Source organism: Drosophila eugracilis, unplaced genomic scaffold (genome assembly GCF_018153835.1).
Source record: "Drosophila eugracilis isolate 14026-0451.02 unplaced genomic scaffold, ASM1815383v1 contig_445, whole genome shotgun sequence".
Classification (NCBI taxonomy): Eukaryota; Metazoa; Arthropoda; class Insecta; order Diptera; family Drosophilidae; genus Drosophila; species Drosophila eugracilis.
Window position 1 is genome coordinate 1,877,836 of NW_024573311.1, and position 17,389 is coordinate 1,895,224.

The window sequence follows — 17,389 nt, forward strand, 5'->3', positions numbered from 1 at the left end:
TGGATCGTTTTTCGTTTGTATGATTAGTAAGTTTTTTAGTTTTAAAACCATAGTGATCGTAAGGGGCAAAATGAGCCCAAAATGTTGTTATAAAAAAATAATAATAACAGAAAATAATTCCAGATTCTTACTCAGATGTAGGCTAGCTGTTTTTCTTATTATAAATAATATCCAAAATTTTTAAATACAATTATCAAATTAAGGAATACAAATTATCCAAATATAAAAAATATGATTTTTAAACAAAAATTCAAATTTAGCAATAATTTTACGGGTATTTTACTGTAACAGTTCATTTGAATAACATAAAAACGGTCATACCCTAGAGCTGGAAAAATTGTTTGTATTTTTTAGTGAGAAATCTGGGTTGGTCGATTACATTTGGTTTGAAAGCCATTTCGCCATCTGGTAATACTGAAGCAAAGCAACAAAGTTTTGATGAAAGATTACAATTGAATTGCGATGCATTTAGCCAAAATTGAACTGTAGCAGCCATCCGAAACGATAGAAAGCAACAGCAGATCCCCTGGAGTCGCAGCTACATGGATACGAAGTCCAACGATGACTCGGCTGGCAGTGACTCGCTGGACAAATCTATGCAAATCAAGTGTGTGATGGTGGAGACGACGACGACGGGAGAGGGAGACTCATCCTCCGGGGATGTGGACAACTGCAGCAGGGACTCCGCTGCGGATTCACTGGGGAAGGGATCGATATTGAGAACAGAGGAGGGAACTGCGGAGCTGGCGGATCACAAGACTGAAGCTGCGGTAGGGACGCGGGGCGAGGGCGACAGTCCGCAGAGCAGCCAATCCCCACCAGACCATCCAGCCAGCAACTCGCCCACATCCTCCTGCACTGCCTTCGAGACGAAAGTTAAATTAATCTCACAGAACCTCAAGGAAACCACACTAGCCGAGAGTTCCGGCACATCTGTATCTGCATCCACTTCTGCCTCCAGCAATAGCAGCCTGCTGGAATCGCAGACTCCCAAACAATTCCACCACAGACTGCGCCTCGCCGTCCGTTCGCGTGAAGAAGGTACGCTTCCATCCAGACGTCAAAGAGAACGACGGCGGGAACTGGGTCAAGAAGAAGCGACGTTCCACGCAGACGAAGCGGACATCATCGCCCAGCGGGGCCAACTGTGATGGCATGGAACTGGACGGCGAGCACGAAGAAGAGGAATACGAGGACAATGACGAGGAGGAGGAGCCGGAGGAAGAGTTTGACCTAGCCAAGACGATCGCCGAGGCGGAGGACTACCTCAAGCAGCATCCGTTGACGTTTGTGCAGCGCGTCGAACAGAACGGCGAGCGTCTGCAGGACGGACTGCTCAGCATCGAAGACATGCTGAACGAAGTCGGCGAGGAGGTAGTCACCGAGTACAACGATGAGGACTTTTTCAGGCGGATCAAGCCGGAAAACGGTATTGAACGCATTCTGGGCAAGGAGACCAAGGCGGGCAAGGCAAGTTGTCATAGTAGCTTGAAAAGAAACTATCAGTTCAGTATACTGAGCTTATATTCGAATTTTACGCTTTCTTTTACTTTTAAAAACAAGTTGATAGAGTCTCAAGTGCTTTATCCCCTTAAAAATCAATTTAATAACCAAAATCTTTTCAGGTTGAATTCCTTTTACGATACGAGAACCAGGGCGGGCTTTTTTGGGAATCGGAGGAGTTTATTAAACGCACGTGTCCCTCGCTGCTCAGGGCTTACGAAAAGAATCGAGAGCGACGTCAGCAGCGTTTGGTTAGTCCCTAGAATTTAATCGTTTCTAAAGTCAGGTTTTTAATTTAATTCTATATTTTGCAGATGCACCACGTTGCTAAACGGCAGACTCTGCGACAGCGATACACGGATTTCTAGTAGCGGCTACTTAGGTATTAGGTTCATAATTAGGTTCCACATAATTGTAACATTTTTGTAAAATGAAGTAAATGATTTTCTTTTGTTGAACAAAAATAACAAACTCACAATTTCAATTTATTGTGTTAGTAGCGGACGAATTTTAAGCTTTCTTTTCAAAATGTAATGCATCGTAAATCGTTTTTGACTAAACAGTTTTAAAAACTTTAATTTTGATTTTAAAAAAATGGGAATATGCCTTCTAAGTAAATTTGTTAATACGCATTTCAAAAACATACTTGGGGTGCATACATTTGTATGTATGTACATAACAGTAAGATAGCATTTTTTTCAAGTTATAAATAACATAGTTTAGAGTGTATTTTTTATCAAATGAATTCTTTATGTCAATATTAAGATAAGATTAAAACATACATTGTTTTTGAACGGTTTAAAAAAAACGTTTATTAAGAAAACAATAAAGTACGACGGCCTATCAAGGGTTAAAAGCAACTACCGCCAATCGGTCCATCCCTAAGTGCGACCATATTGAATCCACACAAGCGGTTAGTGTGACCGACGGGCACAAGGCCAAACTGAAACTGAACTGAAACGACGGACGCAAAAACCAAAAAATTAAAATAATTTCAGTAGACATCGGTGTGGAAGTCTGTCACATTTTTTAAAAGCAGTGTGTATCTTAGTGATTCACTTAATAGCTGGCAGCAATCAGGTGTTTCCAAAAATATACAGCCAATACAGGCCCGATAACCAATCCTCAAATCGGAACAAAAGAGAAATTTTTTGCGTGGTCACCAGTCGTGGTTTGTTCGGGAATTGCTAAACCAGAACAAAATTCCGGTGTCAGTAAAATGCAATAGCATAGAGCCGGAGCATAAGCAATTTGATAAGTAGCAGGTGAAAGTCGGAGACCAGAGAGTCAGGTAAGTCCACCTATGCGGTCCCGCAACCCCCGATTATCTATCTCACCCTTATTGCCCCGATTATATATCTCGATTTTGTGTACTTTACTTGCTTCCTCAAATGCGCAGATTACTTTTCGGGTTATTAGGTATATTGACTATATATTCCCATTCGATTCGATCGGCTTTTCCTGCCATTATATAAGGTTTCCCCATCCGATTCGCATATGTTATGATATTGTTTACTGCACTTGCTTAGGTGCAGTACGCCGCCCTGCTCGAAATCCCCTTCTATAAATAGTTGCAGCCGTGCATTTTTTGTCAACCTCGGGCAATCTGCGTCTGAGTTTGATTTGAATGTTGATTTTGTGGCAGGTCAGTTGTCCTGGCCCCTAGATATGCTGCAGTTTAGTGCGTAATTTCCCCACAAAGAGAAATCACCCAGCAAAGCAATCCATCTGGTTCTTGTGAAGGCGGCATTGTCTCCTCTTGAACTTGACGTTGACCGCTGGACTTTGTTTCTTTTCGTTATTTTATGTCGACTGCGCGTGCTTTTGTTTGGTTCATTAACCCACATCATCGCCTCTCGTCTTGCAGGAGAAGAAGCGGCGGAAAAACTACGCCACAAACAAACAAAAACAGAGAGAGGAAAAGTCATTTGGTAGTAACTACGCATTGTTTAGCAACGGATTCGAGAAATGCCGGAAGAAGAACCGCCACAGAAGCCCATGGAGGAGGAGGAGGATGATGATCAGGAGCAGGGTCAGGATCAGGATCAGCAGTCTCCGCTTGCGCAAGGCGAGTTGCCAAGTCAGCAGCAACAGCAACTCGAAGATCAACCACAACAGCCGGCCGAGTTAGTCGTGGTTGCTGAATTATCTGCCGAGGAGGCAAGTATTTCTGCAAAAGTTAAATCGAATTTTTATTAATTAGAAATTTTTTATAAAAAACAATGATTCTTAAAAGTAATGGTACCAAAACTAAGTTAGGTGAATTAGTGATGATTGGTGATAAATTAACCATTTAAAATATTACAGATGCGCGCCCGCCGTCTTCGAACTTTGGCCGCTCGAAGTGGCATTCAAAGCGCTTTAGCGCCCTTGACTCCCAGTCCTGAGAAGGCGCCACGAAAGCAGACAAATGTGTCTGGCGAGTCTCGTCTGGTCCGCGATGCCACGCCTAGCGACAAAGAGGTTACCCTCCCCACGCCCACACCAGCACCCGCTTGGTCGGAGCTAAGCGGCAAACCGGACATGGATGTGGAAATGAAGTCCGTAGCCTCGACTCCAGTGCAAGATGTTGAAATGACTCCAAGCCTCAGCCTGCCAGTCACCGAGGGCACTAAGCGAAGTGGGCTGCAAACCTGCAAGCTCTTCGGTGGGAATCATGAAGTGCCCGTTGAGACTGTGGGAAGCCCAACCAAAAGTGCGGATGAGCAGAACGAGCAACTGCTCTCCCGCCTGCTTAATGCCACGTGGAATGAGTACGGTAGCGGTTCCATAATCTGTGCCCATAGTGCCAGTTTTCTGGAGCAGCAGCCCAACCGCCGATTTGATTTTAAATGCATTGTGTCCAGTGTGCTAATGGAGGCAGCTTTGAAGATTTTCAACGATGAGCTTAACGAAGGAGAAGGCGGTACTACTCTGACTGAAGATAAGGAATTTTCTTCCGCTAAGAAAATTAAATCAGATGATACTGAGGTGCAGGAGATTCTCGCCAATGCAGTAGCTACCGGTGGAACGCCAGCCACTGAAGAAACGGCGACTGTCGCTGCACCTGGACCAATGGAAACGACAAGTAGTGAGGCAGGAGGCGCCTGTGTGGCACCACCGGTGCTTAGCATCGGAACCACTACCAAACACCACGTGCTTCTCTATCTAATCCGTTGTTACCAGAACTATCAGACGGAGTGTGCCCGAAAGACATCCCTTACACAGCCTGCTCTGCAACTGGCCTTCGAACAGGTGATGAGGATGACTGTTCTGGTGCTTACCGATCGCATCCATCAGAATCTCAATAGCCACATGGATCAGTCGACACTGCTGGAGCTCATGTACACAGAAAAGGTGAGCGAGTCCTTCCTCATTGACTTGATAGCCCACACGCACCAGGATCCCGAAGCGTTTGACACCATTTTCAGTCAAGTACTTCGTGGTCTCTTCGCTGGAATGCAGCGCAACATCTGCACGTCGAAGATCAGTGTGCAACAAATTGAGTGGCTGGCCAAACTAGTGGTCATCAAAGTGGGTAATGTGCGACCCATCGCAGATCTCGTGTCAAAGCAGCCAAATTTCCTGCCGCCCATCTGTACAAAGATCTCTGGACGTGAAATAGTAAAATGCAGTTTTCTTGGACCCTTCCTCTCCGTTTCCCTGTTCGCCGAAGAGAATGTAAAGTTTGCAGAATTTAGCACCAAGAACAAGCTCGAAGATGCTGCTAGCTCCCGGTTGCGATGGGTGAGTTTCTTTGCCAAAGTAAAAACGTATTTTTTACACCTATTGTTTTTAAATAACCATTCTCATTGTTCTTCTTACTATCCAGGAGCTCCACTCCATGCGAACCCACATGTACGTTGTGTTCCACTCGCTGTGTGTAAATGCCAGCAGTCGCCCCAAGACATTAGAGTACATTGCCAAAATTCTTCGACACAACGACCGGCGCGTGCAGTTTGCCAGCGATGAAAAGCTTCTTGCTAGAGATGGATTTGTAATTAACCTTATGAGCGTTCTGCAGCAGCTTTCGGTGAAGATCAAGCTGGACCGGATTGAACCAAATTTCCACTACTATAAGAACTCACTCATCAACATCGAACAGGACACGAAGATTCGGTACAACGAGGAGGAGTACCGCACCTTCCTGGCCCGTAATTTCAGCGAGCCCGTGGAGAATGTCAACTTCCAGACGCAGTGCTGGTTCCTCACCCTACAGGCTCATCATTTAGGCTATCTGCCCGCCATTCAGCGTTACCGTCAAAAGGTGCGCGCCATCAAAGAGCTGCAGAAGCTCATCGACGAGCTAGACCGTACCAAGCCCCATTGGGTTAACTCTCGCTACGCCAACCGCAATAATCAGTTTAAAGAACGCTGGGAGAAGCAGCTGCGCAAGTTAAATCGGTAAATATTACGATAGTATCTTAATTTATTTTAGGGTCTTATTATTAAGGAGCTTGAAATACTTTTTCATATTCTTATCGATGACGCGTATCAATTTTAATAATGAGTCACTTCCATGTGTTGTCTAGTCATTGTTTGTTTAATTGGGCGGACAAAGAATTTATTTTTATCATTCCTATTTAAAAAAAGTGACTGTGTATCAAATCCTAAAACATTTTTGAATTACAGCTCGAAAACATGCAGTGAGATCACACTCTTGGATCCTGCCTTACTGCAGCGGTGCACTGAATTCTACTCGACTGTCTGTGAATTTATGCTGTACCAGTTCGAGGGACGCCCGATCGAAGGGCCTTTTATCTCAAAGAAGCCCGTGCCGCTGCTGATGCCAACGGATGACTTTTCCGCACTGCCCGAGTGGTACATTGACGACATTGCCGAGTTCATTTTGTTTACCATGCAGCACGCCAACGTCGACATTCGTCAGGGCATCGACCACTCAATCATCACCTGGCTGCTGACCTGCGTTTGCGCCTCGCACCTCATCAAAAATCCATACGTGACTGCCAAGCTGGTCGAGGTGATGTTTGTGTTCTCCTTAAAGCCAGCCAACTCGGTCAACACAGCGGTATGTTTTGGTTTTAATCGGTTAATGATTTTACTAAATCTAAGTTCATGTTGTTTTAACAGATGTGGAATCACGAGCTGGCTCAGAACGCCCTCGTCAGCGCCTTGATGAGGTTCTATGTGGATGTAGAGACAACCGGCCAAAGCACTGAGTTTTACGATAAGTTTACCATAAGGTAAGTATGTTAATAAACCCATATAACATAAACTCGTGTGCCGTTAACATATTTTACGACCCTAAGTTTCGGTGTACATATGTATAATCCCTTTATATACTTTGAAAATTACTAAATACAAAATTCTTAAAATTCATTGATTATTAAACAAAAAATGTATCTAATATTATCCCAATTCAGATACCATATTAGCCATCTGTTCAAATCCATGTGGGAAAATCCTATTCATAGGCAGGCCGTGATTTGTGAATCCCGGGTGGGAAATCAGTTCGTCAAGTTTGTTAATATGCTAATGAATGATACCACTTTTTTGCTGGACGAGTGCTTGGAAAACCTTAAGCGCATTCATCTGACCCAGCAGTTGCTATCGGATAAGGCGAACCTAAGCAAGATGAACGCGGAGCAGCAACAGAGCCGACTTACCCAGTTGGCCACGGACGAGCGTCAGTGTCGCTCCTACTTAACACTGGCTCGCGAGACAGTCGATCTGTTTCATTATCTGACAGTGAGTGAAGAGAAGAGGAGAACAACTCTTAATTTCAAAAACATAATTATTTAATCTCTTTCAGAGCGACATTAAGGAGCCATTTATGCGCGCCGAGCTCGTGGATCGGCTCAGCTCCATGCTTAATTTCAATCTGAAACAGCTAGCCGGGCCCAAGTGCAACGACTTGAAAGTCAAGAATCCTACCAAGTACGGCTGGGAGCCACGCACTCTGCTGGCACAGATCTTCGATATATATCTCCACCTGGACTGTGATAGATTCGCTGAGGCCTTGGCTGCCGACGAACGCTCCTTCGACGTGCAAATCTGCAATGAGGCAGCATCGAGGATCAAACGCCTTGCCCTCCGATCGGCGGTTGAGGTAGAGCGTTTCAAAGCGCTCACACAGCGAGCCCACGAAATCTATGGTAAGATGACAAATTTTTTAAAACGCATTGTATTTATAATATTTCCATTGCAGTTGCCAACCAACAGACTGAAGATGAATGCGCCGACGCGCCCGATGAGTTCAAGGATCCATTGATGGACACTCTCATGTCGGACCCAGTGGTGCTTCCTTCCGGCACAGTAATGGACCGTGCAATCATTACCCGGCATCTGCTCAACAGCTGCACCGACCCATTTAACCGACAGCCCCTCACTGAAGACATGCTGGTGCCGAACATAGAACTGAAGCAGCGCATCGACGCCTGGCGCAAGGAGCAGCGCGGCAAACGGAACAACAGCTAAGGCCCGTCCCAACCCAGCCACGCCACGCCCCTCCAACCTCTACTGCTACGCCTAGGTCTAGTTTAATGTGCAGTTTTAGTGTCTACCTATCTTCTACATATACATATAATATAATCTTTGTGCAGGATTTAGTTTATTTGTGGCTCCCGCTTTTTGGGTGGTCTGCAAGTATCAGTAATCAGTAAACACCGCTCCCGCTAGGAGTTCGGTTAATTTAGATGTTTGAAAAATATTGAAAATTTTGCAAATGTTTCGTTTGTTTTCCTTTTGGTCGCTAAAAAACGACAAAATATTAAATTGTTCGTTTACCCTAAACGTTGTGTGGGTCTTTGGTGATTAAAAAAAATTGAATTTATTTGCAATTTGATTCCCAAATAAAAATAATGAATAAAACAAATAGTTTAATTGACTTAAAGAGAATTTTAAGGGTGAAGGGTGCGCTGCAAAGCACGTCTAAGTGCCTAATGAGATATCTTCATCTGGTCGACCTAAGATCCTTATAAATATTGCATTAATATGCAACAACAAGACCATTATATGAATGTTTTAAAACTTAGGAAAAAACGAATTATATAAAATAACAGGTATTAATTGTTTCATAGGTTTTATGATTTTTACAAAATTGGAATACGTTTCCAATCGGATTTACAAATAAAAGATAAAGCGTATTTCTAACATAAATTATAAAAATATTTTATACTTAAAGCCTAATTTACAATCACCTCCGAATCTTCCTCGGAGATGGTTGCCCACAATTCAGTTGGTGGTAGTAGTTTTCGTAATCTCGCTCAGTCAGTTGCCGGTTGTCGATTGGGATCTCTACCAGATCTGTTGACCTACCAGAACGGACACCAGCCAATGTAACACTGGCAGAGGTTCTCGTTGTTGGTTGCCTGCTGAATGAGCAGCTCCACTTGATGCTGCTCGTTGACGCTCTGTTGCGTCTGGAAGTCGGTGCCGGTAAGCTTGCACTTGACCCTCTTAATCACCTGACTGGCCTTGCTGTTCGTTTCGTCGGCTACATTGTTGTGCAGGCCACCTTGCTGCAACGTTGGATCGTAGGGTTTGGACTTAGCCATGGGCAGGGAGTCCTCCACGGAGTTACTAAGGCTGTCCTGCATCCCTGAACCCCCTCTTCCGCTCGGAACTTCCGCTCCAGCCACCGCATCGTTACCCTTCTTGTCTACATCCAAGAGGCGCCAGTTAAGCAGGGGATCGTAAACGAAGGCCTCTAACACGGCCATTAGGGAGTCTTTGTTCCGGCGTAGCACAAGCATCACGCTTTCACATGTCCTTCTGTAAGTGCCCTCGATGCCAGTGACTTCCATCGCTTTGATTAGCATCCGTGTGAGACGGAAGGGAATCTTCTCCGGAAACTTTTCGCGCGTCATGGCTACCTCAAAGCAGTCGCCAAAGTCGATGTGCAGTATCTTGCCGCTCATTCGGTCGAGCATAAGGTTCGATGGATGACGATCACCAAGACCCAGAATGTAACCCACCATAGACATGACCGCTAGCGATCGGGTGTAGTTATTTCTCCGTTCAAACCACAGTTCCGAGGATGGGGACTTGAGCCACAGCAGCTTGGCTAGGTCGTCGCCTTGAGTTTGACCCAACGCATGCTCGAACACCTCAACTTTTTGCATCAGCGTGAGATGATCGTAGTCTGGTGCGAAATTTAGCATTGTGCGATGCTCCTGGTTAAGTGGCACCTTCTTCTTGTCACGATAGTCGCGGATAAGCGTATGTAGTGTGTCGCAGTGAGGCACCCATCCAATTAAACCCGAGTTGGTACTCAGCGGAATTACCGCATAACGCTGGATAGCCAAATTCCGACGGAACGTGTCTGGGTCGTCTAGTAGAAGCGTGTTTACCAGCGAGAATAGCTGCATCACACGCTCATCCTGACGGAGATCCTCGTGGCCTTTGAGCAGGTACATGTAGTCCTTGCCGTTTGATCCACGAATGCACAGTTTTCGCGGCCGCTGCTTGGATGTAATGACCTAAAAATGTAAATTCAGAAACTCAAATTAATGGCTATTATTCAATTTTTTAGAAAAATAACTACAAATTTTATGCACACAAGTCAATAACGAAAAAAAACATTGAAAGTCTTACCTGCAGGTTTGTTTTAATGATACTAATCCGGATCAGTTCCTGGCCTGGATTGTAGGAACCGGGAACAGCCAGTTCGAGGTCCTTGCAGGTCATAAGTTTGGGCGACACGTACGGTAGCTCCAATGATGTAAGTTGTGGAAGCTGACGAGAGATCTTTTGGAAAACGTGATAGTAAATGTCCCAGGCTCGATCCAGATCCATAACCACAGCTGATGTTTTGTAACGCTGAGACCATTCATAAGCCTCTGTAAGCTCGCGTCCATAGGCCTGCGAGAAGGACGTCTCCTTTAGCGTTTGCGGGCCTCTCTCTAACATAGCATGTAATGGCTCCAATATTTCAAACATGCCTTTCACATTACGATCTCCGAAGTAAAGCCGAGAGGCCTCCTCCAAACCCTCGTGCCACTGTTCGTGCCAGAGGATCGCCACTCGGATGAGCTCTTCACTGCACATAACTGCCTGTTCCACCAATGTGGGCGAGTGTTTTCTCATTGAGTCCAGGATTTTGAAAGCAGCATTCCTGCGTGCCAACGACGCTGACTTGGAAGCCACTGTTAAAGGATAGACTAGTGCTTGCGGGTGATTCTTTCCTATGTCCATAAGAAGCTGATGGATCAGTTGTCCCACCAGTTGGCGATGGGTGTCTATGCGGGCAATTAGCTGTGGGATTACCTGCAACCAAGTGTTGATCTCTATCAACTTCATTCCAGAAAGCAGAGCCTCGTACACCTCTGCATGGTTGCCATAGTCAAACCAAAGGGTCAATAGACGAAGTGTATCCTGCAGTGAGTTACCCTTGATAAGGCTGATTGAACGGAAGAAGCCCTGAACTGCTGGAACCGCATATTGTTGGATTATCAGCAGATCACTGTCAAGCCCTGAGCTCATTGACATTCCCATGTTGCCACCCTGAGGTTGTTGTTTGTCTAGTGCTGATTTTTGTGATTGCACTACCTTAAAGTTCATGTACGCCCACAGATGCCAAGCCTTGTACCAGTTAGGGTCGTAGCTGGTGGCCTTCTCAAAGCACTCGAGGGCGCCTGGAATTGCTTCCGATATTTTATCCTGCAGCTTGTTTTGCCATGTGGCCAGGCGTAGGTAGCAGCGCGCCATCAGTCGTTGATCCTGTTGCTTCAATGCCTCCGGGGGCAGACAACTAAGCTCCTGACTGTAGGTGTTCACAAAGTGCCTCAATTGGTCGTAAGCTTCTTGCAGTTGATTATTGGCTGCCATGTATTTGGTGTAGGCATAGGTCACTTGGGGTTGATTGCACGGAAGCGGCTGGAGTGGATTTAGCTTGGGATCGGTGCCCAGTAGCATAACAAGAGTTTTATGGGACAAATGCAGAGAACCGCTTTTTCTACACAAGCTTGCATACTTCAGCCAGGTGTGTATGTCGTCGTGGGGTTTTACCACCAACGAGTGCACCTGAATGATCCTTCGCCAGTCTTCCACCAGGCGTTGTCCACCTTGAAGACGCTTCCACCACATAGTTTTTAAGGGCTCTCTTCTCTCCGGAATCAGCTTGTATTGGATTACCTCTTCCAGCTCCGCCAGCATTTGAACACAAACCATGGCTCCGTAGGCTCTTTCATAAGACTCTCCCGCCATGGAGGTGAGCTCAGTGTCCAGAAGATCCCTCGTTTCGTCAATAAGACGCTGAGCTGTCTCAAAGTCATCATGATACACCGCCAAAACGGCTCGATAATAGCTTCCATCCTGCGTGTCTTCCGGAATGCACCTCACGTACTCTCGCATCGCCTCCCAATCTTGTAGACCCCAGGCAGCCACTGCAGCCAAAGGGTCCAGCTCTTGACTTGGCCTCAGTACCGAAATTTTCCCACTCGTGCTTAGTCACATTGCTCAGCTCCGACCAATCTCCAAGCGCCTCCAGACAACGCATGTGGCCAAGGCGTGCTTCCAAGTCCGAGGAATCCGTAAGTAGATTCCGCTTGTAATGCTCCAACGCCTGATCCCAGTTATGGAGCTTTTCGTACCATCTTCCCTGAACATTAAGCTCATCAGCTGCATTTCGATAGGTTGTAAGCAGACCTTCTGCCGCTTCCCTTTGTTGAAGCTTGTTGTTAATCAGAATTAAGGACTCAAACACTTGAGGATCCTTCCGCAAGAGAAACTCCTCTTCCTTGTATCGCAAAGCTTTGGCGTACGCCCTACACGCCATTGCGCGAGTTCCTAACAATTTAGTCTCAATTGGTATTGGATCGCGGTCGCAATGTTCCATGAACTCGGCTAGGTTGAGAATCGTTTGCGTGATTTCCGGCATGTCGGTAACTTGCAGGGCTTGTATAAGTGACTGTGTTAACTCAGATTTAAGGTCTGGCGAGAGCTCTGTCCAACAGGAGATAAATGCGGCGTTAAACAGATCTCTCAGTAGCGTATCATATTCCTGAGCCAAGGATCGGCAGGCTCTTAACGCGTGCGACGGCGATTCCTTTAAAAGTCCAATCGACAAGCGTTTCAGCCACTCCACCCAGTCGTCTTTGGAGACGCGACGGGTCACCTGCCACGCCGTTCGCAGCTCGTTTGTGGTAACCTATAGGAAAAAAAAGTTTGATATTACTATACGTTTTCTCCCTCAAATAAATAGATAAAATATTTACAGACTTGACTTTTGATAATAGCTTTTCGAAGTAATAAGTTGTCTTAACAAACCTGCAAATTTTTGTTATTGCTATTCCTGTCCGTTACGAATGGCTCATTGTTCTTTATCTTGGCCGAGCGAAGTCCTAACTCTCCCGCTCCACAAGAATCTGCCAAAGTGCTGTTGGACTGAATACGGCTGAGTAGTTTCTCGTATTCGGGATCCGCAATGCGGTGCTTGTTGAGGGTGCGCTGCACCATTGGTACGAATACCAGGTATTTCTTGCCAAGTTGTTTTGCCAGCGAGCGAAGCGTGATCATCGCTTGGTCACGCAGCTCCGGTTCAGCGTCCAGCACTCGAACCAGCGGATGGATGATGCGCGAAGAGAAGTCTGTAAAGTCCAACTGACATGCCAGGTTGTTGATCGTTTCCAGGGCCACCATTGACACCTGCGTCGGCACGTAGGGAGAGTCAAACAGCTTTACGATGGGAGGAACAATCAGTGGCAGGTAATACCCCAAAGTACTGCCAAATTTTTGCAGAGCTTGTAGCAGCCTTCTGGTGACCATTCTATCCTTGGAGTTATCGTGTTGTAGCACTCGTAGGATCTGTGGGATGAGCTCTGCAAGATAATCCCTGAATTCGCATCCTAAAGCTACGGCAATCTGTTCAATCAGATTGATTAAAGTGTTTTGCAGGGGTGTATTAATAGTCCAAAACTCCTTGATCAACTTGAAAATATCGCCCATGTAGCTGATAATATGTAGTTTTACAAAAGCCACTAGAATGGCGAGCTGTTGGAACAAAAACTCCCTTAGATTGTTATCCGCGGTCCGTACGTTATCCAGCAAATTTGGAAGCACTTGGGCCAAATACGGCACACATTTAATGCCCAAGCTTTGAAAGATGAAGGTCACCGCTTGCACCACGCTGGTATGCCTAGTGCTCAGTGTGGGATCACGCAAGATCCGCATCAAGGCAGCTATGGCCACTGCTGGATAATATTCATCCAACGCATTACCCATATTAACCAGCAGTTCTGCAGTAGAGATGTCCTGACTTTCATCGACTTTGCCATCCGAGTATGCTATCAGAACATTATCCTTTTGGCTGTCAATTAAGCCCTTGTTCATCTTGTGCTTGTATGGATCCATTGCTCCCAATAGGCCCAGCACACGGATCGTTTCCCTTCGAATGGAGCGACGCTGTTCAGTTTTTAAAAAGTTGATGAGGATGTCTATTAGCACTGGGTACTTGTGATATGGGCTTACAACTCTGCCCGTCGCACTAATTAATTGTCCCAAGGTCCAAAGAGCCACTCCTCGCTTATCTGGACTGCCAGCATCCCCAAGCATCTCAAGCAATATGGAGAGAAGGTCGTCTGCCCACAGTTCCATTTCATCAGAGCCTCCATTCACCTCTGCCAGATCACCAATGGTCCGAAGCACATTTAGAATTACGCCAGGATTCGATTCCGGTTCATGTAACTTCGGCACTAATGCTTTTAGAATCGGATTCATGTAGGAGGAAATCAGCCTGGGCGTGCTTATTACTAAATGGTCTAGCATCTTAGCGCTTTGCTCTTTGTTCCTACTCATTCCCGAGTACTTTAGATCTGTGATCAACTCGATCATGGTGGTTCTCAACTTGGGCATTACATAAGCCGGGTTCATGGAGGATAATCTTCCAATTGTGACCATTGCTAGTTCCCGGATCTCGAAGATCTCATCGTGCAGGGTTATAAATAGGGAGTTAAGAGACTCTGGCTGAGCGAGTTTTGCATCAAAAGTCTCGTCCAGCGAGCGAAGGATACGTATCCGCACATTGCAGTCCATGTCAGTAATGGCAACCATCAGTAAGCGTTCAATTACATGGGATACAGTGTCGCTGAGAGTCTTGGAGTTTTCCATACTTTCAGAGGATTGCACTGCCAGTTTTAGAAGTCGCGTGCATGTTTGCACCGCCTCCAGCCGTATCTCTTGCTGTTCGTGTACGATGAAGTAGTCGGCACAACTAGTAAAAAAATATAATTTTGTACAAAATTGTAAGGATAAAAAAAGTAACTGCTTACCGTTGCACGAAGTCGAGCATGTTCTGCTCCTCAAAGTTAAAGGTGCCCAGTGTCTTAAGAGCCAGCACGGTGGTGGCTCCATCAGCATTCTGCATCAACGAAGCATCAATGGCGATCGGAGGTAGGGTATTATATGGAACAGCAGCTGCCTTGTTCATTAGCACTTGGGATAGGATACCGATCAATCCTTCTGTGATGGCGGACTTCAGTTGGGGTACATTCTCAGAAAGTTCTCTCAGGCAAACGGTCAAGGCTGGCGACAGACCTGTGTAGAACATCTGTTCAAGGATATCCTTAACGTCTTCTGCTATTTCCGACTTAACAGCATGCGCAAGCAGCGTTATGCAAGCGAATACAGCAGGATCCACTGGCACCTTCCGTTTGCTAGTCAAGTCCTTGGCTGGGAGAGCGACCTTTAACGCTGGCCATGATCCCGGATAGATGAATCTCTATCGCGCTTTGAACGGCCACAGCCATGTAACCAATTGTTATATAGGCCACAGTGCGATCCTTCTCCTTGCCCCGCAGGATCAGCATCAAATGCGACACGCAGGTTTGCAGGTACTTTTCCACAAATACTTCGCGGTTGAAAGCAGCAAGTCGCGGCAGGATTTGCAGCAGTGCCTGCTGTACATAAGGTGACTTTGAGGATCGCTGCTCCAAGACATTGTCGCAAATGGTGGTGTAATGCTCCTGAAGGATCTCGTGAGCGTAAGCCGACTCCAATACGTTGTGCTAAGGGAAGTCGGGATCATTAGTTGTTTTGTTAAATATCTAAAGTAAAATAAACTATTTAAGCAAAATATTTATAAACAAATGTTAACTGAAATTAGGTCAGCTGATTTCATCTATAAAGCAACTGTTGTTTTATAACTACTTGTTAAGTACCTCAAAACCAAATAAATAAATAAAAATAACAAATACATTCGAAGGTGGGGATATTTGATCGTTAGACTCACGCTCGCGAACTTGGCTACGCCGTTGTAATGCTCCCCCTCGCCCAAATGTGTCTGTGTGCTACCGAGCTTGTCGATGAAGGGCACCTTTAACCGAGGCACAAGTGTATTTAGCTGGGACCCCATTCCCGACGAAGTGCTGGCCTCCAGGAATTTGTTGTGCTGGGTCTTTGGAAATAAAGTCTTCAGCGATGTGTAACGTCGCTCCCAAGTGGCATTTGCACTGCGGAAGAGCTCATTGAATACGATAAGGCCGCCGTGAATGCGATCATCTCGGGTCACGCCCTTTTGTTCCTTTCCAGAGGCCAGGTCCGCACTGAAGCTAGTACTGGCCTCGTCATAGCAGATCCTGTACCATTGTGGTTCACTAGACTGTTTTGTGCTCTCTCGCTGGGCGGTGACAATTAAAGCCGCCCTCAAAGCCTCTCCCGCGGATTCCCGAATGGCAGATTTTGGGTCGAAAATGGCGTTAAAGATGACCTCAAAGAATGTTAGGATGTGTTGATAGAAGTAAGTAGGCAAGGCGATGGCCAGCTCACGGAGAATAAACACGGCTGCATGCCGGCGATACTAAAAATAAGATAATTTAAGAATTATTTGAATATATTCTTAACAAATAACTAAAAAACGAAACTAAAATGTATCATACCTCTTGCCTCTCGCCTCTAAGCACTTCGAAGGCTTTCTTGATATCGAAGTCAAATGAATCCGCTCCCTTGGAGGTGGGCATGTTGGCCAGCTTAACCAAAGAGCGAGCGGCAATTTCCATGACGGAAACATCGTTGATCAGGAGCAGATCTCGTAGTCGATTCAAGTAGGGCGAGATACCTTTCCTGGCCGTCAGACTGCCCTCGCAGTTTATCAGGCACTCTGAAAGATCAAATATTAAATTCTCCCTGAAGTACTATATCGACATTACAGGAACTCACTCATAGCCAGGGCGCCGCCCTTCTTCTCGTTGATGTCCGCCGCATTCACCATGGTGAATATGTGGTGGTCAAACTCATCGAAGAACTGCGCCAGCTCCTCCTGGGACATCTCGCGCAGCTCGGTCTTCACATAGAAAAGCAGATCCTGCGTGGCCTTGTTCTGAACATTCCGGTTGCGGGACTTCAGCCCGTTGACGAACTGCTGCACCACCGACGTCGTCGACATGGCTGGGCAGGGTATTTGCACTACTTAAAGGTGATTTTCACTTGCATTTGGAAAGGGTAAAAGGTGGAGCAGGTGCATCTGCCTACTGGGCCGGAGTTTAGAGGTTATATTTTCGGTGGCCCTAGGGCGCTGTACGCTCTATACCACTGAACAACCGCAAAGATCTCATGTGTTGGCACCGGCGCTGAACGGTCTCATGCGGATAAAGATCCGTTTTTTTTACTTTATTTCGTATTAATTGGGGTTTTTAAGGAGATATATTTTAGCCGCTGCCGATAAATTAGCGCACAGTGTGGACGTTCGCTGAGGAAGTGAAAATACCAAAGGTAAGGTATGAATGGTATTTTAAGAAGTCCTATTTTACCGTATATTGGAATTGCATTTAGGGTATTCCCCGAATATTCAAAATTGTTCAGATGCTATAAAGTTATTTTAATTCCAAATAACAAGATAAACCGTTTAAATTTGTATCATTTATTCAAATTAAATTTAGTCAAACTCCATTCAAACCTAAAAATTCAAAAAATTATCTTGTTGTAATATCACATTGTCATATCACGTTGATCT

General features: G+C 45.7%; 3 protein-coding genes across 3 annotated transcripts; 2 read left to right on the forward strand and 1 right to left on the reverse strand.

Moving 5' to 3' along the window:
* The first annotated feature begins 373 nt into the window (after positions 1-373).
* On the forward strand, positions 374-1,967 carry LOC108108013. Its single transcript, XM_017215872.2, is given in 4 exon segments — positions 374-997; positions 999-1,470; positions 1,626-1,754; positions 1,818-1,967. Coding segments are annotated over 4 exon segments (1,110 nt in total). The 5' UTR covers positions 374-542; the 3' UTR covers positions 1,872-1,967.
* Positions 1,968-2,399: 432 nt separating this feature from the next.
* LOC108108291 (ubiquitin conjugation factor E4 B) lies at positions 2,400-8,317 on the forward strand. The gene is made up of 9 exons (XM_017216299.2): positions 2,400-2,794; positions 3,371-3,663; positions 3,811-5,229; positions 5,315-5,886; positions 6,115-6,511; positions 6,574-6,686; positions 6,867-7,191; positions 7,256-7,598; positions 7,652-8,317. Exons 2-9 carry the CDS (start codon positions 3,472-3,474, stop codon positions 7,918-7,920), a joined length of 3,630 nt encoding a protein of 1,209 aa, XP_017071788.2. The 5' UTR covers positions 2,400-2,794; positions 3,371-3,471; the 3' UTR covers positions 7,921-8,317.
* Positions 8,318-8,507: 190 nt separating this feature from the next.
* Positions 8,508-17,115, reverse strand: LOC108108281 (serine/threonine-protein kinase Tor). The gene is given in 9 exon segments (XM_017216287.2): positions 8,508-9,923; positions 10,039-11,841; positions 11,843-12,592; positions 12,712-14,653; positions 14,712-15,127; positions 15,129-15,446; positions 15,671-16,237; positions 16,317-16,537; positions 16,597-17,115. Coding segments are annotated over 9 exon segments (7,410 nt in total). The 5' UTR covers positions 16,823-17,115; the 3' UTR covers positions 8,508-8,756.
* Between the last annotated feature and the right edge of the window lie 274 nt (positions 17,116-17,389).

What these genes read in the sequence shown, in the direction of transcription:
- LOC108108291 (XM_017216299.2), top strand. Translation starts at nt 3,472, where the DNA reads ATGCCGGAAGAAGAACCGCCACAGAAGCCCATGGAGGAGGAGGAGGAT. An exon ending in CTGAATTATCTGCCGAGGAG is followed by an intron (nt 3,664 to 3,810) that starts GCAAGTATTTCT and finishes AAAATATTACAG; the next exon opens with ATGCGCGCCCGCCGTCTTCG. An exon ending in CAGCTGCGCAAGTTAAATCG is followed by an intron (nt 5,887 to 6,114) that starts GTAAATATTACG and finishes TTTGAATTACAG; the next exon opens with CTCGAAAACATGCAGTGAGA.